This window comes from Eulemur rufifrons, chromosome 23 (genome assembly GCF_041146395.1).
Source record: "Eulemur rufifrons isolate Redbay chromosome 23, OSU_ERuf_1, whole genome shotgun sequence".
Taxonomy (NCBI): domain Eukaryota; kingdom Metazoa; phylum Chordata; class Mammalia; order Primates; family Lemuridae; genus Eulemur; species Eulemur rufifrons.
Window position 1 is genome coordinate 10,883,857 of NC_091005.1, and position 23,898 is coordinate 10,907,754.

General features: G+C 53.8%; 1 protein-coding gene across 1 annotated transcript; it reads right to left on the reverse strand.

The window, feature by feature from the left end:
- Nucleotides 1-1,014: 1,014 nt before the first annotated feature.
- Nucleotides 1,015-22,685, reverse strand: PSKH1 (protein serine kinase H1). Its single transcript, XM_069497791.1, has 3 exons — nucleotides 22,624-22,685; nucleotides 13,893-14,919; nucleotides 1,015-1,868 (listed from the first exon to the last, which is right to left on the reverse strand). Exons 2-3 carry the CDS (start codon nucleotides 14,847-14,849, stop codon nucleotides 1,551-1,553), a joined length of 1,275 nt encoding a protein of 424 aa, XP_069353892.1. The 5' UTR covers nucleotides 14,850-14,919; nucleotides 22,624-22,685; the 3' UTR covers nucleotides 1,015-1,550.
- Between the last annotated feature and the right edge of the window lie 1,213 nt (nucleotides 22,686-23,898).

Genomic DNA, 23,898 nt, shown 5'->3' on the forward strand with positions numbered 1-23,898 from the left:
GGCCTGGCCCAAGGCTGCCCACTGGGAGGAGCTGAGTGGGGGCCAAACCCCCCTGCTGGCAGGGGCCCTGCAGTCTAGCTAAGGCCAAAGCTGGGCCCTGGCCCCTTCCTACCCACTGAAAGCAGCCGTGGAAGGAGAGGGCTTGGGTTCCAGCCTGGTGTGTGGTAGGGGGAGACACCATGAGAGACGTGGGGACAGTTCTGGCTCAGGTGGAAAAGCAGCCACCCAACCCCACCCACCTCCCGCAAGGGCTCCTCCAGCCTGAGACTCAGCGGGGCCCAGACTGGAAGGTTAATGCTGTGAAAGGAAGCGGGCACAGGGCGGATGGGGCAAGGCCAGCTGTGAGAAGGCCAGTGCCCCAGGCACCCAGGGTTCAGAGGCAGGTCACAGAGTATGGCTAAGTTCCAGGGAGAGGTGCGCAGAAGCTCAGCAGAAGGGGAGAGTTGAGCAGCCCGAGAGCCTCCCCCAGTGCAGCAACTCCTTCCTTCCCACTTCCTCGGGGAGGACTGCGGGTGTGCACGGTGCGTGTGCAGTGGTCACTCCCAGGCTGCTGTACCCATGCCAGACACCAGATGGCGCCTTCGTGCAGTTGCGGAGGAGGGAACAGCAGAGCCTGAAGGGAAGGGGCCGTGGGCTGTACCAGGGCTGACAATGGAATCCTAACCGGGAACTCCCTGTCCTCTGCCTTGGCCTCCAGGTGCCCCATCCCCCAGGTAGCAGCAGTGGGGCTCCCTTTACCCCCCACAGTAGGGAAGGAGGCACCTGGGGAATGGAATAGGCATCCAAAGGGGAGAGGGAGGCAATGGTGGACCCTGCAAAGGTGGCACTGAGGGTGGTGGGCAGGGACCCTCTCATGGTCACAGAGAGGATGGAGGGTGGGGCAAGGCTGCCACCAGCCCCACCACACAGTCCATGCCACGGTCCTACCACCAGAGGTCCTGGTGAGTCCTGGGGCCAGAAGGGGGTCCTGGGGGCACCATGAAGGAAGACTGACCTTGGCTGGGAGGTGGGGGCTGACGGTCCAGTCAAGGCACAGCTTTGTGCCTACTCGGGCCTCCCACTGGAGCCTGATTTGAGGACCAGGATGCCATGGAATGCGGGGGGGCCAGGGAAGAAGGCTCTGCAGAGGAAAAGGGGTGTTCCAGAAGTCACCATCACAGAGGGTTCTGGGGCCACGGGACACCCTCCACCCAGCACTGCAGGCCCCTTTGGTCTGGGGAAGAGCCACAGGGTAAGGGAGACAGGAAAGACCGGGGCCTGTCCCTTCCCCCAGCTCATATCAGAGCAGTTGCCCACCAACAGGAGTAGCAGTGCCGAGTTCAGGGAGGTCACAGCCCCTGGGCCACCTCCACTCTGTCACACCTGGCCCATGCCCATGGTAAGGATGGGGGCTGCTGAAGGCACAGAGGAGGGGCTGGGGCCAGACATTCTTCGGCTACCGCTAGTCGTATCCCTACAGGCCTATCTCTAGAGAGGTTATCGGGCCCAGATGGCACAGCAACGAGTGGCCGGGCTGGGACCGTGCTGTGTCTGCACCACAGCCAGGCGGCTCAGCCATTGTACTGCTGCTGGTAACGCAGATTGAGCTCCCGCAGCTCCCGCTCCCGCACGCGGCGTGACTTGTTGGAGCGTGTCGAGCGGCTGGAACGCGTGGACTGGGCAGATTTGGTGCTCTGGCAGCGTGAGGAGGCGCGTTTGAGGAGGTTCTGGGAGATGGAGCGGTGCAGATTCTTCATGGATGAAGAGGCCGCCATGCTCACCACCCACGGGTGCCTCAGGGCCTGCAGTGCAGTCATACGGGCTCCAGGGTCCACTGTCAGCAGGCGGTCAATGAAGTCCTTGGCCAGGTTGGACACACTAGGCCAGGGCTAGAGGCCAATGACAAGCATTAGAGTGAGAGCACTCAACACTGCCCACCCCATTTGGATGAAGCCGCCACCCACAGTATTCAGACACACCCGGTGTCCTTGCAATACCCCCATAGAGGGGCCTCCTCTCCCATGTGGCATTCTGGGGCTCCCCTCCCCACCCAATGTTGACCCAGCTGTTGAGCAGGGGCTGTTCTCTGGGTGATTAGGAGGAAAAGGACCTGTCCCCTTTCCCAGGGAGCAAACTTCTAAGATGTACTGACCCAAAGCCTGGCTCAGAGAGGTGGCTGCTGCCAAGAACCCCCAACCTACCCCAGGGCCACCATAACTCAGGGGGATTTAAAGAGAATGACTCAAACTTTTCCCCCACATTCTGAGTCAGACTTAAGCTCCAATGCCTGGATGCCCAGACCAGGCCACTTAGAAGGGAGCTTCCTAGTCCTTAAATAGAGGGTCCAAGCCCCCTCCAACTGCTAACGCTGCGGTGGAAGACCACGGCATTCCCTGTCTCAGCCTCAGCCTCCCAGCATGGGGAGGAAAGGAAACAATTCCATTTCTCAGTCTGCTGAGGACAGGGGCTCCCGGGGGCCAGGCAGGGACCAGGACCTTCTTGGGGGCACTCTCCAGTCTGTAGGACTTCTCTAAGCCACGAAAGCCTCCTGGAAGTGGTGGGAGCCAGCCTCATTTTAGTCCCTTCTGTCCTGAGGGAGGAGCTCCACAAAGCCTGCTCTGCGACATGCGTCCAGGGCTGCCTCATCTCGGCCACACCCGGAGTAGATGTCTGTCTGAGGTCTTGGGCTGCAGGCTGGTCTTCACCTGGTTGAATCCTTAGGTCCTCAGGGTAAAGGACACTTGCTCAGGCTCCCTCTTAGCCCCCAGTGCTTATGGCAGTTACCCCAGTGGCAACCTTAAGATTGCAATTTCAAGTTCATTATTCCCACTGGACTGCAGTGAGCTGGATGAGCCCCAGTGCCTGGTTCAGACACATAAGAGGCTCAGTAGGCACAGGCTCAGTGAGTAAACAACCCATGTTTGCCAACTAATGAGTGCCCATTGCTGGAGCTGCTTCCAGGCCATGGGGCTCAGCCAGGTGGGGCCTTGAGGGCAGGCTCTGAGTCTCTGCCTCTCCTAGGAGCACTTCTGGAATGGACTTAATGTTCCCCAAAGGGTGGGCAGCTAGGACCTTCCCTGAGCCTGTTTATATGGCTCAGCTGGGATGCCAGAGACCCTATCACTTTGTTTCCTGCTAGGTGAGGTCTGCCTGTTCCACCCCATGGTACCCTTCACCTTGGGGAACCCCTGAACATACCCTCCCAGGGGGCTCAGAAAAAGTCTATGAGCGCACATCGGGACAGCCGCATGACCATTTAGCGGACGGACACACCCACTGACTGCTGATCGCTACTCAGCCCTGTCTGGCTCCCTTGAACTCAAACTCTTCCCACACCGCCTTCCCAACTGCCGCCTTCCCAACTGCCGTACGGGGTGATGCGGGAGGAACATGCATCTGCAGTTCTGAGGAACGGTTGGGGCTACTTGCAGTTGCTGTCCTCGCCTGCCCCTCGGAAAGCCAATCTCAACTTTCAGAGAGAGCTGAACTGGAGTGACAGGGGAACCACATTTCCAAACGGCTGCCTCACAGGGTCGTCCTCACCGGCGAGCCAGCTCTGAGTGACTCCTGGGAGATCCTGGCCCTCAGGGGGAGGAAAGTCGGGGCCTCAGGAACAAGATACCTTGCTGTCGGAGCACAGTGTGGGGTATGGGAGCAACAGCCCCCCATACAGGCAGGCGGGTCCACGTTTCCCTGTGGGTCTGCAGCCCACGCCTCTGCTTTAAAGGCCGGTACGTAGGGCGACTGGATTAAACAGTTGCCCCAACAGCTTTCAGCTCACAGCTCAAGAAGACCCCATGGCTCGCTGCTGCCCCCCGGAACACAAGGAGCCACTGTTAGCGCAGCCATGGAGGGCCTCTCGCCAGACCTGCCCGTGGGCTTAAGCATCTCCATTTCCAGAGTGGCACAGGCTCACGCCAGGCACCGACCCCTGCTGTTCGTGGAGCGGCCAGCCCGTTAGTGCCAAAGCGAGCCGGATCGATCCGCCCGCTCTCCCAGACGCGCGCCTGGCCAATTACCCAGAACTGGCGGCTGTGTGCAGAATGCCGACAGACTCATTTGTCTGCGGGCTAGCCCAGCCCTCCGGCAGGCCCCAGCTCTCCCCATCTTTGAAGAGCTGAGAGCAGCTGAGCCAGGAGGGACCCCCAGGTCACTGTGACTTAAGTCGCCCTGACCTGAAAACCAAGCTGTCCCAACGGCCCCCAGCCCAGCCTCCGTGCATCAGGCAACCTGCGGAGGTGAGTCAGGCAGGCCGAACAGGAAGGTGGTCCCATCCAGCCCGCTGGCAGCGAGGCAGGGGCTTAGGCTGACTTCCAGAATAGTGGCCCTGGAAGCCCTGCTGAGGCCTCCCCAGGGCTCAGAAAAGTAAGGTTTTCCACACTCACCCGCAGCCACACTGTGGCTCCAAGTCCAATTCAGCACCTCCTAAGACGGCCCTCAACACCCGCAGCCCAACCCACCTGCCTCCCCAACCTGCTCAGGGCGCTGGAGCCGCAGAAGTGTGTCTGTCAGCCCACGAGTGACTGGCCAGGAAGCATTCTGGGCATGAGAGAAGAAAAATGGTAAACAGTCACCACACCTTTCAGTATCCACAGCTCTAACTGCTGGCTCTGGGCAAAGGACAGAACTCCCACCTCAGTGTACTTGGGGCCACACCAGGGACACACAGGGCCTCAGGGGGCTGAAAGATGGCACAGGTGCCAAGTGCCACCTGGTCACTCTCCCAGAGGCCTCCACCTGCTTCTAGGCTGACATGGAGCACGGGGTACGGAAGGAAATGTTAAGATGTTGGTTGGCTTTGCCTCCAGACACTCAGGTCTCCCCTGCTCTGGGACCAGAGGGCAGCTCCGACACCCGGGCTGACAGCCCACACCCTCCTTGCCACGGTCCCTGGAGGTGCGTGGGTCAGGAGCTGGGCCCTGCCCTGAGAGGACAAGGAGAGGCTGTGGGAGGAGGGACATCACCTCCACTCTGACTCTGACCCTCAAGCAGGCCGCCTTGCTCCCAAGTCCATAGCCCCCAAAGAGTCCTTGTCCCCTTGCAGTTAGGGTACCTACTCCTGATGCTGGAACAACAGACACTAACCAAGAGTAGGGGGAGGGACCTCTTCCGTGAGCACCTCCTTACTAACTTCGGCTTGCTCATGCTGGGCCAACGCCACTCCTCAGCAGTGGCATCCAACGCTCCCTTCGGAGGGACAGGCACCAGAGAAGAAAAGGTTTTCTGCTCCAGCTCGAGGACCCCTCCCTCCTAATGGCCTCTTTCACTTGCTCTAGCTCTAATGTCTGGCACGAGGGTTGGGCGAGAGCATTACCCAAGCCACTGTGTGGTCTCATCTTGAGCTCAAAGGCCAGCGGAACAAAGGATGGAGCCAGCCCTCTGGCCTAAGCTGCAGAGAGAGGAGGAAACCCAGCCTACAGGGCCACCCTAGACGTCCTCTGGCAGGCAGGTCTGACCACTGTCAAGTGCGGCTGGGAGAGAAAGGCCCAGTGTCTCTTCTGGATGGCATCTGGGTGATAAATCATGGTGTTGGACTATAAGCCCAGCGACCTGTGCTCTAGTTCTACCTTCTCCGTGTGACCTTAGAGTCACAGCCTCCTGACTTTTAACAAAAGCTGAAGGCAACGAATTCTAAGTCCTTCCCAGTTTCTCAAGTCCTAGATTCAAAGAACACGGCTTCTCACGTTTCCCCTCACTTGGCTGCGCGTGGCAGAGCACAGCATCTGACACTTAGGCTGACCTCTTGACCCCTGTGTGTTCTTCAGCCAGCCCATGGCGACCCTGGGGAAGGCTGTCTGGCGGGGAGGGCAGCCCCGCCAAAGAGCGGCTGGGAAGGGAAGAAAGGGAGGAAAGAAGCCTGCGCCTGGCTGCCGTGACTCAGTTCTTCCCTCGGCTTTGTCTCAAGATGTATTTTCAGACCCAGTGTTCCCACCCGCGAAGGCCTCCTTTCTGTACTTACGTGGGCCCGAATGAGAGCGGAGGAAAGGGCACAGAGGAAATTCTGGGAAACAGAGCTTTGGGTTTACTCAGAAGAGCAGTGTGGCAACAAGAACAGCATGCTCTGAGGCTGCCCACGAGGACGAGCGCTTGGAAAAGTCAGCAGACTGTGACCGTGTGGCGACGGCGCCAGCATCCCCTCCTTTGGCCAAGACACCCAGAATCCACCACCATCCACCACCCCGGGACCCGGCAGGTGGCGGGTGAGGCACGAGCAGCAGAGAAGAGAAGGATGGAGGGGAGAGAGCCTGAGGAGAGAAAAAGGAAGAGAATGGAGTTTTAAAAGGGGCAGAGAATAAAGATAAAGATAAAATGAAAAAAGGCATGACAACTTAAAGGTTAGTAAAGCTGCATTCTGAACCCTGAGAATAGCAAAATGAAATCTTGCGCCCCAACCTGTCCCTGCCCAGAGCCCGCAGAGTGCAGGACACGGGGAGGAGGAGACGGGGTACAACTCAACAGTGAAGGATGCCGTCTGCTCCCTGCGGGATCCAGCGGCCATCAACAGCCTGTGGCAGCCATCGAGGAACGCCTGCTTTTCACAGCGTCCTGGAGTAGCTGTGGAAGGCTCTGGATTTAGAAGCCTGTTGCAGAGCGATCTCTTCTATGACTAATCAAAGAAGGGTTCTGCTGAGGCCAAATGGTTTCCAGAGTCCAACCTGGTTCATTTTTTTTTTTTTAAAACTTCCTCCCATCCTAATTTCTGAGGTAATTTGGAGCCCCAGTGGCTGTTAGCATCTCACCCACACTGTGGCCTCTGTCCCTGGAACCCCGGGCACGCGGGACTCGGCTCAGGGCCAGCACTTAGCATGGGATGGCAGGATGAGTGAAGAGGTGAAGGCGACTTGGCCTTCTGCTCCAAGCTGGCGGGGCCATGCGGGAGTGGAGCTCTGTTCTGGATGCCATGCGTGTACCAGGAGACAGACAAACCGAGGCATGCTGCATGCTGCAGAAGGGTGACCTTGTGTGACCGGAGGACTAACCCCGGAAGGCAAGCCTGGAGAGGCATGGCTGCTGCGGATGGCTGGACCAGGTCACCATTCACCATCCCATGCAACTGGGAGTGGGCTCCCACCCCAGTGGGGGCAGGAGGGGGATGAGGGGGAGAGCACGAGCAGATCTAAAGAGGTCAGGATGTGGGAGAGACAACAGCCCAGTGGCTCCCAGAGGAACTCAAGGGCCTGGGAGCAACAGAGCCTGGGAGAGGGCGGTGCTCTCCAGGTGGAGACAGACAATGAGAAGAGCAGGAGAGGGAGGGGACAGCTGACACACCACTAACAGCTCTGAGCACGAGCCACCACGCCCCCGCTTTGGTGGAGAGGCCTCGAGGACCGGGAGGGAAACAGCAGGGATGAAAGGTAGCTCTGACCCTGGGCAGAGAGACGCCATGGGCGGCAGAGCAAGGCCTTTCTGTAGGGATGGCCGAATGCAGCAGCGTGGGGGATGGGTCTGCCCCTTCCACCACAGGGAAGGTACTGCTCTCTGTGGCACGTGTAAGCAGGGCAGCAGCGACAGAGAAATGCCCAGTGATGGCCCAGAGGTGGCACACAAGGGGACTGCTGCTCCCTTCCACTCAGAGCTGCCTTCTGCCCCACCACGGAGGAAGCCACCTCTGCCTTCCTGCAAGAGATCCCCAACCATGGTGACAAATGAGGGTCCACTGCTCATACCAAGTGCCCCAAACCATGCCACCTCCGGTGACCAGTCAGGGACCCAGCCTGAGGGAAGCTGCACTAAAGGTGGGAGACTTAATCTGTTGAACACCTGGAGCTTTGGTGAGGTGGAGCGGCCCTTCCCGAAGGATCCCTCCTGGGAAGGTATGGGGGCATCTGCTGGGCCTCGTCGGATCCTCACGCACAGACAGTGCCACCATCCAGCACCTGATAACCAGCAGCCACCAGCAGGCCGGCAAGGAGGAAGGGCTCAGGGATGCCTCAGAGCAAGGATCCTAACCTGGTCAGTGTTTTCCTGTGCTGCCAGCTATTGCGACAGACGTGGGAAAGCCATCCTCTGACTGGGAGGCGGGGTCAGCGAGAAGACAGGAAGGCTGATGGGTCCATCACAGTCCCCATCCACACTGGAGCGGGGAAGAGGCTACTAAAGCATCCAGCAGGAGCCAAGCACAAGCTGGGAAACATGCTTCCTGCCTCCCACTCTGCCACCAGCACGTGCATCCGCTCTCTGGCTCCCCCATGTCCCCTGGGTAGCCCTCTCCACGGCTCTGGGGTAAGGTCCCATCCCTGCTTCTGTGGCTGCTCCCTGTGACATACGAGGGCAGGCAAGGGGCAGGCAGGGAGACAGAACAGCCAGAGCGCATGCACCAAGCTGCATGACCAAGCCCCACCACCTAGAGAGCACTGAGACATGCCACATCCTCTACACCTCATTTTTTCTTTAGCATCCTAGGGCATGTGTCACAGTCACTTGAAGAAGTGGGGAAGAGTGAAGCAAAGAGAGGGTCGGGGAAGAGCTGAGATGGAAACGGGAGTGTCACCCTGGCTTTGGCACTCATCCTGCTGCAGGGCTATCTCAACTACAAAGTGGCCCAAATCACTGCCCCTTCAAGTACCCTTTGGCCCCAGGTTGATGGACAGTCAGCCTGCAGCCCAGAGACTCAGCCCTGGGAGGCCACCTCCCACCGGTCCTCATCCCCTAGGTAATGGCAGAGTGGCCCACTCTGTCACCTGCCCAGCAGCACTCACTCTGCTGAGCAAGGATCTGTGACAGCCTCTGCCCAAGCCCACCTGTTCCTGGCACAGCCACCTGGGCTCACCCACAGCTCAGAGACTGCCCGAACAAAGGCGGGTGACAATGCAGCCTGCTGAATGCAGCACACTGCAAAGCTGTCGATGGCATCACTCCACCATCATCCTCCAAAAGCCTCTTCATCCGTCCTGCCTCTAGGAATAGAGCTCTTGACAAAAGCAGTGACATCAGGGATGTCACATTTTATGTCAAGTGAATCACAGCATCTCTGCGTTAGAGGACCCTGACAGTCCTCCAGTATGAGTCTACAGGTGATGACTCACCTTTTGTGCCACCCCTTTTGAAACAGCTCTTCCCGCCCTCCTGAGGCCTCTCGTGGCAGGAAGCCCCCTAAAGTGGATCTTTGTGTCTTGAGACTGCTCTCACACTCACGCAAGCCTCCCTCACATCTGGCCAACATGTGTCTCCACCGCCTCCAATGTGCCATCTCCACTCCAGCGCCTCCAGGCACTGGGTAAAAATTCAGATTTCTCCTCCGAAAGTCATCTCCTTCCCAGCATTCCCTCCTCTTCCAAGAGTCCTGTATGTGCCCTAAAACGTGAAGAGCGCACATACAGCCCTGTGGCCTTGCATCCTTCCCCTGCCTGTGCCCCCGGTGATAGCCCCCTAACCTCCTAAGCGACGGCCAGCAGGCTCTCTGCTTCATCCTCGAGTCCAGCCCCCGGAGGGAAGCCCTGTCTGCCTGCCAGCTGTGGTATTTAGGACGCTGACCAGAGTGTCACCAACAACCACTGGTGCTTCCCTCAGGGGGAACCAGGAGAAAGCTCCCCCCAATTATCACGTATAAATGCGCCAGTTCAACCCAGCAAATATTCAAACAGGCACCCATTGTGCACTAAGCCTGGACATGACAGCAGGACACATATGTACTGATATATATGCTGTCCTCGAGGACCTCACAGGCCAGGGAGGAGAGAGGTGTCCAGAGGCCACAGCCTGAGAAAGCACTGAAACAAAGACTCCAGCAACAGCCTGAGGCACACATGGGGGAGCAGGCTGTGCTGGTAGGAAGGCCAAGAACTCTGACGCCAAGATGGCCTGGCCACCCAGGCCTGCTACCCTCTAGCTTTGAGACCATAGGCAAGTTATTTAACCTTGCCAGCCTCAGTTTCCTCATCTGTAAGATGGGGGACTACACCCACCTGGCAGGATTGCTGTAGAGATTAGAGATATCAGGTACAGAACACCCAGCCCTGTGCCTGATACCCAGTAGGCACTATACAAATTATTCCTAACAGAAGCAATCTTTGCATTGGCCTTTTTATTTTTATTTTTTTTTTTATTCTTTTGAGACAAGAGTCTGACTCTGTCACCCAGGCTGCGGTGCAGTGGCGTCAGCCTCACTCACAGCAACCTCAAACTCCTGGGTTCAAGTGATCCTCCTGCCTCAGCCTCCCAAGTAGCTGGGACTACAGGCACGTACCACCACGTCCAGCTAATTTTTACTATTTTTAGTAGAGACGGGGATCTCGCTCTTGCTCAGGCTGGTCTCGAACTCCTGAGTTTAAGTGATCCTCCCATCCCCGGCCTCCCAGCAGACTTTAGAGCTGATCAAATTTCTAAGGTCAACATTAGGAGTGGAGTGAGGACCAGAAGTGTCTATTATCAAGCGCCACCAGGGATGTCAAGACAGGGCCCTGTATACTCTCCAGGTGCAGCCTGAATTCTCTCCAAATCTGCCCTCACAAGCTGATGTCCCCCCGCACAGAGCCAGAGCTGCATACCATACCCCCTTCTCTGTGGCTTACACGTACCAAGCAAAGCCTACTCCCTAGACCCCTGATCTGCCCTGAACATCCCCAGGAGGCCAGGCTGGCATTATTCCAACAGCCTCCAGGTAGTCTTCCTCCTGCCTGTCTCCCACAACACTTTCTGGGGCATTCCTCCTTCGCTATCAAGAACCCAGAGAGTTCCTTGCCACTGTGCAGAGAGCTCCCAACAATAAATATCGGGCCTGCTCCAACCTCTTCAACCTCTACTCCATTACTCCCAAACCATCTCCTATTTATTCTGGAGCAGTCAGCAATGTCCCCTCCTCCTTCTCAAAACACACCTCCTGCAGGAAGCCTTCTACTCAAGTCCATGGAAACCACTAAGCCTGACGAGGCCTGGGGCTGCATGGACAGAGCCCTCGAGGGACAAGCATGTCAGAATGGGCCTGGTGTATAAGAGATACCACACTATAAAAGGGGGCAGGAGGCTGGGCACTGTGACTCATGCCCTTAATCCCAGCGCTTTGGGAGGCCAGGGCAGGAGGATTGCTTGAGGCCAGGAGTTTGAGACAAGCCTGGACAATATAGTGAGACCCCATCTCTAAAAAAAAAAAAAATACCAAATTAGCCAGGCATGGTGGTGTGTGCCTGTAGTCCCAGCTACTTAGGAGGCTAAGCTGGAAAGATCACTTGAGCCCAGGAGTTTGAGGTTAAGTGAGCTATGATTGCACCACTGCACTCTAGCCTGGGTGACACAGTGATAGATCATGTCTCTAAAAATAAAAGGGGGGGGGGCAGGGACAGGAAATGTGCCCCTAGGAAAGCACCAAGCACATGAGACTTACTCTCTGGGGAGGAAAGGAACAGCTCCAAACCCTGTTGAGCTCAAAGTGGGAGACCCTTCATTTGCACAGCAATACCCCTCAACCCCTCTTCTGGTAGAGGCTTGCTCACTTAGATGGCCTTGGCCAGCACACAGTGTAAGACACATGGCTGGGGGCTGGGGGGAGGGCCCAGCTGCCTGACCTGAGCCTCACAGCCCATGTTCCAGACTGCCCAGGTGCAGTGGCTCTACACTAAGGCCTGTCTGTAGGTAATCTCAAGCTCCATGGAGATGTAGAACAGGCCTTCACATCCCTTGCATTTTCCCCAGGTGCACTTGTAGGTGAGCAGTGACCACCAGAATGAAAAGACAGACTGGTCTCCAGCTCAGAGAGCCTGATCAAGTCCCCTCCCCACAAAACACCCCAGACAAATCCCTCGCAACCCAGCTCTCTGCAGATGGTAGTGGAATTTGTTTTTAGGGTTAGCCAAGCTCCTGGTAATAGACAAGTACCAGCAGGGCCTGCCAGGGGTTTGACTCTGGAGCTAGAAACTGAGGCTTTTCAGGTCCAGGTAAAGGATTATAATGGGGGCAAAGGCTGGGCAGTGCCCCCCGCCCCCACTCCCTACCTCACACACACAGTCATGCCCTGTTGTTCCAGCAGAGCAGGAAGCAGGATCTCAGGACCCAGTCTTCCAGCTACAGTGGGAGCAGGAAGCCTGAGTCCACTCCCCACCCCATTCATCTGTCATTCTCCAACCCTCAGATAATCAATAGCCCATTAGCAAGACCGTGCAAGCTCCAATTAGATAAACTGCCTGACCAACAATTGCCAGAATCAGGAACTCTTAGGCAGACCTAGATACTTTTAGAAAGAGTCTTTCCTCTGTCAGCATCTCTTGGGAAATCTCTTTTCCTCCCTCCCATAGGTAAACTCCATACCCGCTCTGCCAGCTGGACCTGGAACGGCGTGGTACCACGCAGAGCTCCAGGGGCCAGAGCTCCCAGAATGCAACAAGGCTGACCACTCTGCAGGAAGCACCAGGGGGTCCAGGGGTCTACAGTGACCCTTTAACCACAGGTCCACAGGTTCTAGTTAGTGTCCTAAGTCCTGCCTCGCTCCTCCCCACCCCTCTCCTAACAGTGGTGCAAACAGACGCCCTCCCCCGTGCCTGTGACAGAGCGGGCCTAAAGAGGAAGGCTTCCCTCCCTTCCTCATCCCACCTTTGAGGTACAAGGCCTGGAGACCCCCCTAGGGAGGGGAGTCCTTGACAGACCCCACAGCCACACCTGGAAGCTGACAGGCTCTCAAGCGCTGAAGGCAAAGTGGCATGCGGCTGTTGAGTGACACCTGCAGGAAACGCTGGCTGGGTCAGCCGGCTGGGGCCAGAGAGGGGCCAGCCCAAGCCCCTGGAAAGAAAGGGAGCTGCTTCCAGAACTCTTTCCCTGCCGTGGGTACACCAGAGACATAAGACAGCACCTTGTCGAGCCCAGGCCTGACCTGGGGGAGGGCACCCGCATTGCCCTGGCAGAATCCTGTCATCCTGCAAAGCTAAGCTCACCGCACCTCCCACGTAAAGCCGGCATACATGCTCTTCTTCACAGCCTCCCGGGGAGCACGGCATTATGCTCCAGCTTGCAGCGCTCGCTGTTTCCTGCAGTCAGCCTTGTCTCCCACCCAGGCGGCATCCTTCCTAAGGCCCGACCAGGCTTACTTGTTTCGGACCTTCCCTCAGCTCCCAGCAGTGCAGAAACTTAAGAGATTTTTGCAGCTATCAGGACTATCAGTGAATCAAAAGACACAAACTGATGGCCTGCTGCCTGAATGTGGCCCACCGGTTAGCGTTTGTTGGCACACAGAGAGCTGCTTAAATATGTAAATTAGATTCCAACATTTTAAGATCAGATTTTCTGACTTCTCTTTCAAAAAAATCAAGATCTGGACACATGGGATCCTCACTGTTGTGTGGCAAACTGGACAGAGATGAGAAGCAGGTGCTCCTTGAGACAGAGCCTGTTCGCTCTAGCAGATGCTGGGGCGGCCCTGCCCTGCATCCTCCCAGCCACCTGCAGCTGCGGCAGACTGCTCCTGTGCCTGGTGACAGCTTCCCACTGCCAGTGCCTGCACCTCTCTGCTCTCTGCCTCAGGACGTTCTCCAGCACTAGCTGGCATTCGGGACAGCCCAGAAGTGCCAGCAATTTGACACCCCCAAAGAAATTCTCAACCCATGAAGTACAGGAGTCAGTGGATTAAAAAAACCCCACTGCAGTGGTGCAACTGAGGCATGATTATTCCCAAGGTCCTCCGTGGGACTGGGTTCTGATGGCCCACAGTGGCAGTACACTTCTTACTGTACCCTTTATTGGCGATTTCCCTTTCCCAGTCCTTCCCTCATGGTTACTGGAATCACATCCAAATAAACTATTGACTCCCAAGTCCTTACCTCAGGGCTCACTTTTGGGGGAACTCAAACCGAGACATTCTGCTAGTCTCGCTTTGTCATTTTTGCATTACCTGCCTGGCCCTCAGAGAATGTGCCCCTGAGAGCTGCAGGACATACCCCCAACCCAGGAGTCTCCCCAACATCACCGGGACAGGGGCAGGGCACACTCACCTCCCCCGAGTAACTGTACTTGCCCCTGAGGATCTGCCGGTACAGCCGGGTGCGGTTGTCATCCTCAAAGGGCATGGTGCCACTGAGCAGGATGTAGGCGATGACACCCAGTGCCCACATGTCCACGGAGTTGGTGTAGGGCTTGCGGACCAGGACCTCGGGGGCAATGTACTCGGGCGTGCCACAGGTGGTCTTCATCAGGCAGTCGTCACCCTTCTTGCGGGCGCTGGCCAGGCCGAAGTCAGTAATGATGATCTTGGAGTCGGTGCCCGGGTGGTAGTAGAGCAGATTCTCAGGCTTGAGGTCTCGATGTGTGATGCCCAGCGCGTGCAGATACCGGACACCATCCAGCACCATCTGCAGCACCCGCGTGGCGTCACGCTCGGTGAAGGAACCCTTGGCGATGATGCGGTCGAAGAGCTCTCCACCCGTGGCCAGTTCCATCACCATGTACACACGCTCCTGGGTCTCAAACACCTCCACCAGCTGGATGATGTTGGCATGCCGCACCCGGCGCAACACGCGCAGCTCGGACTCACACACCTCCCGCCCCTCCCGGTACTTGGTCTCGATCATCTTGATGGCATATGGCTGCCGGGTGGCCCGGTGCTCCACACGTACCACTCGGCTGAAGCTGCCTCGGCCAATCAGGGCCTTGATGTCATACTTAGCTGTCACACGTGGGTCGAACTTGGCCCTGTACTTAGCCACCCTGGCCCTGCGTGGTGGTTCTGAGGGAGGCTCTGTGTGGCCAGTAGTGGGGGCACTGGGACAGGGGTGTGCATATTGGCTGGCTGCTGGGAACCCGGCTTTGAGAGGGCCAACACTGTCCACCTCCGTGATGAAGTGCTTGTACACATCACTCTTAGCGCCACTGAAGGGCTCCACCTTCTTGACCAGATCCAGCTGGACATCCTTGGGTGGCTCGGGAAGGACCTTGCTTGTCCCACAGCCCATCACGGACACGAGGGCATCCTCTCCAGCAAGGCTGGCAGGACCTGCTCTGCAGGCAGTGCCCCGTCTACACCTACGCAGACAGAAGAGAGGGCAAGTCAGCACGGCTGGAACACCTCTGAAAGGAAACCAACCACCGTCCTCAGCCCCTTCCCCTCAATAAACCTTGTCTGATTAAGACTGAAGTCTTGACTCTAACATGGTTCCCTGGATCAGAGCCCAGGCTCAGTGGAGGGTATAGTTGAAAGGCTGGGTTTGAGCTTCATGGCCTTGACTTAACATCTCCCTGGGTCTCAGTCTCATGCTGCTCTTCAACCCTGACAGGGGGCAGGAACATGCACCAAGCTCAGATGTCACCTTCCTCTCTACTCTGCCTGGGCCCCTTTACCTAGTTGAAGTCCCGTGCTTCTAAAATGTTAAAATCATTCCTCTCATTGCTCTGACTCATCTTTTCTGAAAAGGGGGTGTGGAGTGTTGGAGGCCTGCTCTCCAACACCATCACCCAGCAGGGCTCAGAAAGCTGCTCCTCCAAGGCCTCCCTCCTGGATATCTTGCCCGGCCCTTTCAGCCTCCTACAGGGGTTGGTTTCCCCTGCAACAAATAACAACAAACCACTTCCCTGAGTTTCTGCCCTAACCTCACTCTCCTGGATGGCTTCCACTGCTTTACGGATGCACCAGTCCCACCCCGGCAGTTTAACACCCTGTCCAGGGTGCCTCACTTCCCCAGCTTACCACATGGATGGCTAAAATCCCAAACAAGGTCGGGAGCTGGCTGGAATCAATCTCAGTGAACTTGGGACCACAAGTCTCAGCATATTGTCACCAGATGACTGCAAAACTAGCCTGGTCTCTATTCAAGAGCCAAAGGGGTCCTTGAGCTCAGAGAAGACAGTGGCAGTTCCATCCAGATGTGAATCAGGATGTGGATCAGGGAACCCTGCTTCCTTGGGATCCAGGAGCCCTCCCCACTTCCTTCACAGACAGAGATGATTGGACCATTATTACCCTGGGGATGCTGGGGCCCTGGACAAGGTGAAGGGCTGAAGTTACTGCTTTCCAGAGATCACCACCTTTCTACCAAGACTACCTTTCTCTAAGTCTATCTGAGGCCCCATGGGTTGAAGAAGATTGCTGAGAATTTCCTATTAATTATGACACACAATATTGGAAGTGAAATGATCAATTCAGGTATAACATTTATTAAATAGCTACTAGATGCCAGGCGCCAGGAATGACTAAGATATGGTCCAATGTAGGTTATATCTTAACACACACAAAAAAACAAGTAAAACATGTCAATAAACTCAGTCTAAATGAAGAGAAACTCATAAAAACAGATAATTTCAAGTGTTAAGCTTGAGAAACAGTAGTAAATACGTGCAGAGTGAGGCAGGGGTAAAGGAAAGCTTCCTGCAGAAGGTGACCCCCACGCTGAATCTTGAAGCAAGAACGAGTCAGGTGCGGAAAGGTGGGAATGCTGTTTCAGGCAGAGAGAGTAACACACTCCAAGGCCCAGAAGCCCAGAGGAGCACTGTGTGCCTGGGAACGGGCAGTTCGGTGGTATAGAGCCAGGGCTGGGGAGCTGAAGTTTTGGAAGGTCAGAATGAGTCAGGCTATGGGGAGCAGCACAAGTTACGGTGAGGACTAGGACCTTCCTGGCAGGTGAGGGAGAGCTATGAAAGGGTTTACGAGGACAGAGAGGTGATCAAGTCTATGTTTAGAAAGAAAGATGGCTGGGCGTGGTGGCTCATGCCCCTGATCCTAGCACTCTGGGATGCCGAGGCGGAAGGATTGCTTGAGCTCAGGAGTTCGAGAGCAGCCTGAGAAAGAGTGAGACCCCGTCTCTAGGAAAAAATAGAAAAATTAGCCAGGCGTGGTGGTTTGCACCTGTAGTCTCAGGTACTCAGAAGGCTGAGGCAGGAGGATTGCTATGAGCTAGGCTGACGCCACAGCACTCTAGCCTGGGTGACAGAGCAAGACTGTCTCAAAAAAAAAGGAAGGAAGGAAGGAAGGAAGGATAAGGTTGGACTGGAAGAGGGTAAGAGTAGACTAAAAGGGCCGGTGAAGTGTGGTGCCCCAGATAGTGGAGTGGCATCGAGAGATGTCAGCAGCAGAACCAACAGGGGTTGGAGGGTGGGCACAAGTGGCGGAAGGGAGGCATGAGGGCAGCACTCCAGTCCCTCACTTGACTCCTGGGGAAAGGGTCAGGAGTGCAGCAGGGGGACAGGTTTGGGAAGCAGTGGGAAGAGTATAGTTTTAGATGTGTTGAGGTACACGTGGAACATCTATGTGACATTTACCATGGGTTGTGGGATGTAGAATTTGACGTCTGAAAAGAGCTGGTCAGAGTCAGAGGCTTCGTGGCTGCTCAAGGGTGTGCTTGGGGCTAAGAGGCAACACTTACACCTCCTCACCCCCTCGTGAAGCTGGCAACTGATCCCATCAAAGGCAGCAGACAGAGGCCCAGGCAGGTTTTAGTGTGACACTTTGGGGGTCACAGAGAACCCACAGGGGCCATCTGATTACAGAGAGTCAAGGACCCGAATTCAAGGTAGTGAGGCCAGTACTGACCAATATGGCAACTCTTTCAAGGAGCAAGCTTGTCACTGAAACACACCAAAGACCTTGGCTACAAATGCATCAAATAATAAAGCAGGAATTTGGAGACCACAGCTTAAGGGTTCAGGTTTTAATCAGTATATCAGTAATTTTCAGCAGAATGAGGGGTTCTGTTTTGTTTTTAGATGAGGTTTAGCTTTCTTCAAGAGAGGGAAAGATTCCTCCACCAACACAAAGCTCTTCAAGATTTGCTGCTATTCTCACCCAAACTCCCAGGAGGTCCCACACCGCCCAACATGGCAACTTAGGAAATAATATTTAAACAAAGGCATTTAGGAACAAGGTTCCTTTTCACAAAGGCCACAGATGTGAACTATGGACTCTGGAATTTTGACGATTCATCTCTTCCTTCAGGGAAAATGGGCAGTAAAGGGTTGAAGCTCAGGAAAGGAACAGCTCCTGGGCCAGTATTCCTGAGGCAGAACACAGACCCCTAACTCCAGATCCCCAAGACCACTTGGTAAGCAACATCTACTACTATTCAGAGGCAAGACAAACTGTGCAAGGGTGACAGCACAGACACTCAGATGTCACTTCTTACTGGTGAGGAGGCAGAATCCTAGATTCACGGAATAAATAGCTGTCTCCAGGCGTATGCACTGGCTCTTTTTGTTTAAATGTGCATACCTAGTCTTGTCCTGATGAGAAAAACTCAGGTATATAAAAGAAAAGGCCTGCTTTTCACCTTAAACAAAGCTTGCACAGGGATCTAAAGTAAGTCAGCAATAAGGGAGCCAAGGATTTTCCCTCTGACCTTCCTTCTCTCTTTCTGGGACATAGTTTCCTTTGCATTCATCCCAGTTAGAAACTCTTAAAAGATGGGCTGATACTAGTACTCCACCAACTCAACTACAGATTCAAAGTGGAAGAGACACCGGGCGTGGTGGCTCACGCCTGTAATCCTAGCACTCTGGGAGGTCCAGGTGGGAGGATCACTTGAGCTCAGAAGTTCAAGATCAGCCTGAGCAAGCGCAAGAGCAAGAGCAAGACCCCGTCTCTACTAAAAACAGAAAAAATTAGCCAGGCGTGTTGGTACACGCCTGTAGTCCCAGCTACTCGGGAGGCTGAGGCAGGAGGATCCCTTGAGCCTGGGAATTTGAGGTTGCTGTGAGCTATGATCATGCCACTGCACTTTAGCCTAGGTAACAGAGCAAGACCCTGTCTTAAAATAAAATGTTTAAGACATATATATGGAAAAAATATCCTAGAAAGGTAGAGGAGAAACTGTTAAAAGTGATTGCCTCTTGGCCGGGTGCGGTGGCTCACACCTGTAATCCTAGCACTCTGGGAGGCCGAGACGGAAGGATTGCTCAAGGTCAGGAGTTTGAGACCAGCCTGAGCAAAAGCGAGACCCCGCCTCTACTAAAAAATAGAAAGAAATTAACCAGACAACTAAAAATATATAGAAAAAGTTAGCCGGGCATGGTGGCGCATGCCTGTGGTCCCAGCTACTCGGGAGGCTGAGGCAGGAGGATTGCTTGAGCCCAGGAGTTTGAGGTTGCTGTGAGCTAGGCTGACACCACGGCACTCTAGTCCAGGCAAGAGAGTGAGACTCTGTCTCAAAAAAAAAAAAAAAAAAAAAAAGTGATTGCCTCTGGGGGTGTGGGAATGTGAAGGGGATAGGTAGAAGGAAGGGGAATTTTAACTTCTCACTATAAACACACTTCTGTGCTGTGGCTATATTTTAAAAGCATCTTCACATATTACATTTCAAAAGTTATTTTGATGAAAATATGCATTACAGAAATGTATATACTAATAATGTATAAGAAAAAAAGCTGGAGGAATATACACCAAATTATTACAATGCTTGTGTTTAAAGACATTTGGTGCATTATTCATGCTTATAATGTTTTAATTTAATAATATTATTTCATAATAACTACTGTTATGACCTCTTTTAGAAAATAGCAACTAGGAACCCCAATTCTCAAGGACTCCAGCTGACAGCCACTGCTTACATGGTAAGAGCTGGTAGCCAGGGACCCCTGCCTTAAGGCTGAGGGAGAGAAATTCAAAAGTTTGCTGTGTCCTTCTCACTTTATCATGACCCCAACTCTAAGATGTCCTACCTACTGCCCATCCCATCATCAGAAATACAGACCTTGGCCATGTACCTGGAGTTCTCCTCTAAACTCCCAATGTTCAATCTACAAATATTTACAGAGTTCCTGCTGTGGGCCAGGAACTCTGCCAGGGATTGTAAAAAGGCGGCAGCCATAGTCTCTGCTCCCCAACGAACTCACAGTCCAAATGGTTCCACACCAAGAATCCCTTGATCCATTACTCTTAGGATGCCCTAAAAGGTACTTCAAGCCTGGCAGCTTAAAAAGCATTCCTCTGAGATCTTTTTCTCCCAGCAAATAAAAACATCACATTTTTCTACCTTAGCATCACATCAGACACCACGGCAACAGAAGGCTGCACCAAGAATTAGCTCAGTGATGATTTAGCCAACACAAACCAGCTTAACACTCACTGAGTAAGATTCCTGGAAGAAAAGGGAGTTCAAATAAATAAGTCTCTCTCCAGCTCTCAACAAGAAGAACTGCTTCCCTTCTTCCAGGGCTGTACTTCTCAAATTTTTCTCCCTGTGCCAAGATAGACACAGAGATTGATACTATTGTATAACACCCTGGGATCAATGCGGGCAGCTGTTCTCAGCTATCCTGAAGCTTAAGGGTAGATACTTTGGCACACCTATAGCCCATTCACATCATACAGCTGGGAAGCCCTGGAGAAGATCAAAGGTGCCCATTTAACATATTCTATTCACAAAGTAAAACAGAAGGCCAAACCAATATCCCACTCATTTAATTATGAACTCGTGATTGACGGAAAACCTCAGCACCTATTTCAGATTCCACAGACACTAGGATGTGCTGGGGCATTTTGTTCCAGGTGTGAAGCGAACCTGAGGTGAGGTGCAAGTGTAACTCAGTATCAGGGGCAAACAGGTTTCCTGAAGGCAGCACTTTGTTTAGCTAATTTATCCAACTTAAATGGTACAGAACTTCAATTAGATCTAGACAATGTGCTTATTCAGCAAACCTACTCTCTAGTGAGTCAGCATTCCAAATCTCTTCCAGGGGAAGGGCCAATCACATCTGATTAGAAGCACAGTATTGTCAGAGTTTTCTCTGATGACCAGAAAGGACCTTGAGGAAATCATATAACCCAAGCAGCTTCCTACACAAGACTAAATCTGAAGAATAAACAGACTTATTAAGATGAGACATTCTTTTGACAAGAGACACTCTGGGAAGAAGAGCCATTAGTTATAATAATGGCTTCCATTAACTGAGTTCCAACTGTGCTTAGGCATCTTATATGCACCATCTTACCCCTCTCTATGACCACATGAAATAGGCATGATTATTCCTATTGTGGAATGAGGAAACTAGGACTCAGAGAACTCAAGATCTCATAAAGCCAGAAATTGAGCCAGGTCTTTCTGACTCCAGAGTCCATGCTTCTAACTACCAAGCTGTACTGCCTCTCCAAGGTATGGGTAACGAGACCACAAAAGGAGCCCACCTGGTGCAGCTGGCCCTTCTCACTGGACAAGGGAGACAACAACAGTTTCCTGAGGCAATGACAAAGATCTTCAACCAGGAAGCATAGTGAATTCACCTGGGGAGTTTTTTCAAAATACAGATTCCTACTCCAGATCTTCTGAATCAAAATCTCAGAGAGTGAGACTCTTGAATTTATTTATTTTTTTTTAATTTGGCTCACTCAATGAACAAGGAGAGACTCTTGAATTTATATCTTGCCAAAATTACTCCAAGAGATTTGAGACCATCAGAGTTTAAGAGGCTGCACAACCTACCACACACATGCATTTGCTGTGCTCATCTCAGATAGGTGTCCAATAATACAGCTGAATGTGTATCCATTCATAAATCAGCAACCTACCCAACTGATTCAACAAATGCTAGGGGAGCCCCTACTTTATGTCAGGAACAGAGTATATGCCAGACAGATGCAGACAAAAGGCCATGATGTAACACAACATGATATACTCAACAGCAGCAGCATGGATAAAGGTACCAAAAAGTCAGTGGTACCACAAGAAGCAAGGGAGGTTTTTCTAAGGAAGTGATATCTCGGGTGGATTTTATAGAACAGATGTAAGTTTCCCATACTGATGGGTGGGGGTGTGAAGTGGAAGGAAGAGTATTACAAACTAGGAAAACTGAATATCCTTTTTTTTTTTTTTTTTTTTTTTTTTAGAGTCAGGGTCCTGCTATGTTGCCCAAGCTGATCTTGAACTCCGGGTCACAAGCGATCCTCCAGCCTCATACTCCCGGGTAGCTGGGATTACAGGCACGAGGCCCCATGCCCTGTGAAAACTGTATATCTAAAACACAAGGGTATGAAACCACAGAGCTAACAGGAGGCTCCCATAAGGTTCACATGGCTCAACAATAGATGATGTAAACAGAGCACAGAAGTGCCTCCGTTTTGACTGCAGGGTTAGGCCTCTACCACAGTGAAGAGCCTTGCTAAGAAGTGTGGCCTTTCTCTTGCAGGCACTAAGGAGCCAGTTTTCGGCAATGGAGGATTTACTCCGATATTAAGGGACGAATTATCACTTCAGCCGCTTCATGGAGGGAGACTATGTGTGCGCTGGGGCGGGGGGGTAAGCTTTCCCTTGCAGGTAAAGGGATGACAGACTTGCCAAGCAGGCAACCAAGCAGGACTGTGGCTGCTTCTTCCCAGCCTGTACAGGGAAGCTATCTGCTGCCCCGCCGGCTCCCGAGGACCAGACGCAAAAGAGGGGTGTGGGGCAGGCGCCGGACGTGAGAACTCAGTCAGGACAACCGGGTTAGATCAACCTGACCCGCGCTGGACACAGGACAGCTGAACAGCAGGCAGGGCAGCCGACCACGTCCACCAGCCCCGCGCGGGCCCAGACACCGGCCACCCAGCACGACGGCACGTTTCGAGCCAGTCCAGACTCGGACACTGGGGACCCGGAGCAACTATCGCCTGGCCTGCTCGCCGGCCCCTTAGGCCCGGCGCACGGGTCACGGGCCGAGGGCTGCGGGCTGGGCAGGGGCAGGCCCCGGTGCGCCAGAAAGCGACCGCGGCCTCATGTTCGTCAGCCCCTCCCGCCCGTCGGGCTGTCGCCCTCGGCCGGGCCGCCTCACCTCGCGCGGGCGGCGGACTCTTCGGCGTCTCGGCGGCTCTGCCGACCGTCTCCGGGCCGGGGCCACGGCCACCGCCGCCGCCGCCGCCGCCATCCTCGGGCATCAGCGTCGTGGCGTCATCACAGCGCGCGCCTGACGCCAAAACAAACCCGGGCCACCTACGGGGCGGGGCGGGCCGGGGGCGGTCTCTCTGGAGGCCGGGCTACCCCTCGGCGGCGCTCCGAGCGTGGCCTGCCAATCAATGTCCTCCGGGCGGGGACAGCTTTCTCCTTGCGGGTGGGTTTATTTGTCGCGCAAAGTAGCGCGACCGTAGGCTGGGGCGGGGGGAGTTCTGTGCTAGAAAAAAGAGGGACCGCGGGAAGTAGGGAGAAAGTTTCAAGTTTCTGGTTGAGGGAAAGGGGATTCTGTAGTGGGGCGTTGGGAAGCCGTGCATTCCAACAGAGGTTTCTGGAAGTGCCTCTGGAACTCCGAAAGGGATTGACTTAAATTTCACTAAAACTGCAAGTAAAATAATTTCAGGCACTCGGATGTGTTCAGTTTGACCTCCATCACAGCATAGTTGCAAACGGTTAACTTGTGGATTGGTGAAGCCAGTCTTGGGCCAACTTCTAGAGTAACAGCTTTTTGTTTTAATTTGTTGTTGTTTTTGAACTTAAGTGTATCCTGAGACTGCAAAGTGAATAAATCTTTTAAAAATTGTCACCATTCACAATGACTTCACTATAGGATGAGAATTGTTTCACCACTTTACAGTCAACCCAAACTGCAGGGGAAAAAAATAAAAGTTGCTGGTGATAAGGGTGTTGTAACCACCATCCATCTTCCCCATTTCAATCATTCATGTGTTCAACACATCTTTATTGAGCACGAACTTCACCCATGGTATTGTCTTTGACTGACTGTATAAGCTAATGTTATACTTTAAACCTAAAAATAAATTAACACCAATAAAAACATCATTTTGTCTGTTTTATGTAGTAGGGTTTCATATAAGATTTCATTTAAAAAAGAAAGTCTTGGCTGGGCGCGGTGGCTCACGCCTGTAATCCTAGCACTCTGGGAGGCCGAGGTGGGCGGATCGTTTGAGCTCAGGAGTTCGAGACCAGCCTGAGCAAGAGCGAGACCCCATCTCTACTAAAAATAGAAAGAAATTATATGGACAGCTAAAAATATATATAGAAAAAAATTAGCCGGGCATGGTGGCGCATGCCTGTAGTCCCAGCTACTCGGGAGGCTGAGACAGGAGGATTGCTTGAGCTCAGGAGTTTGAGGTTG

What these genes read in the sequence shown, in the direction of transcription:
- PSKH1 (XM_069497791.1), bottom strand. Translation starts at nt 14,849, where the DNA reads ATGGGCTGTGGGACAAGCAAGGTCCTTCCCGAGCCACCCAAGGATGTC. An exon ending in AGTACAGTTACTCGGGGGAG is followed by an intron (nt 1,869 to 13,892) that starts GTGAGTGTGCCC and finishes ATTGGCCTCTAG; the next exon opens with CCCTGGCCTAGTGTGTCCAA.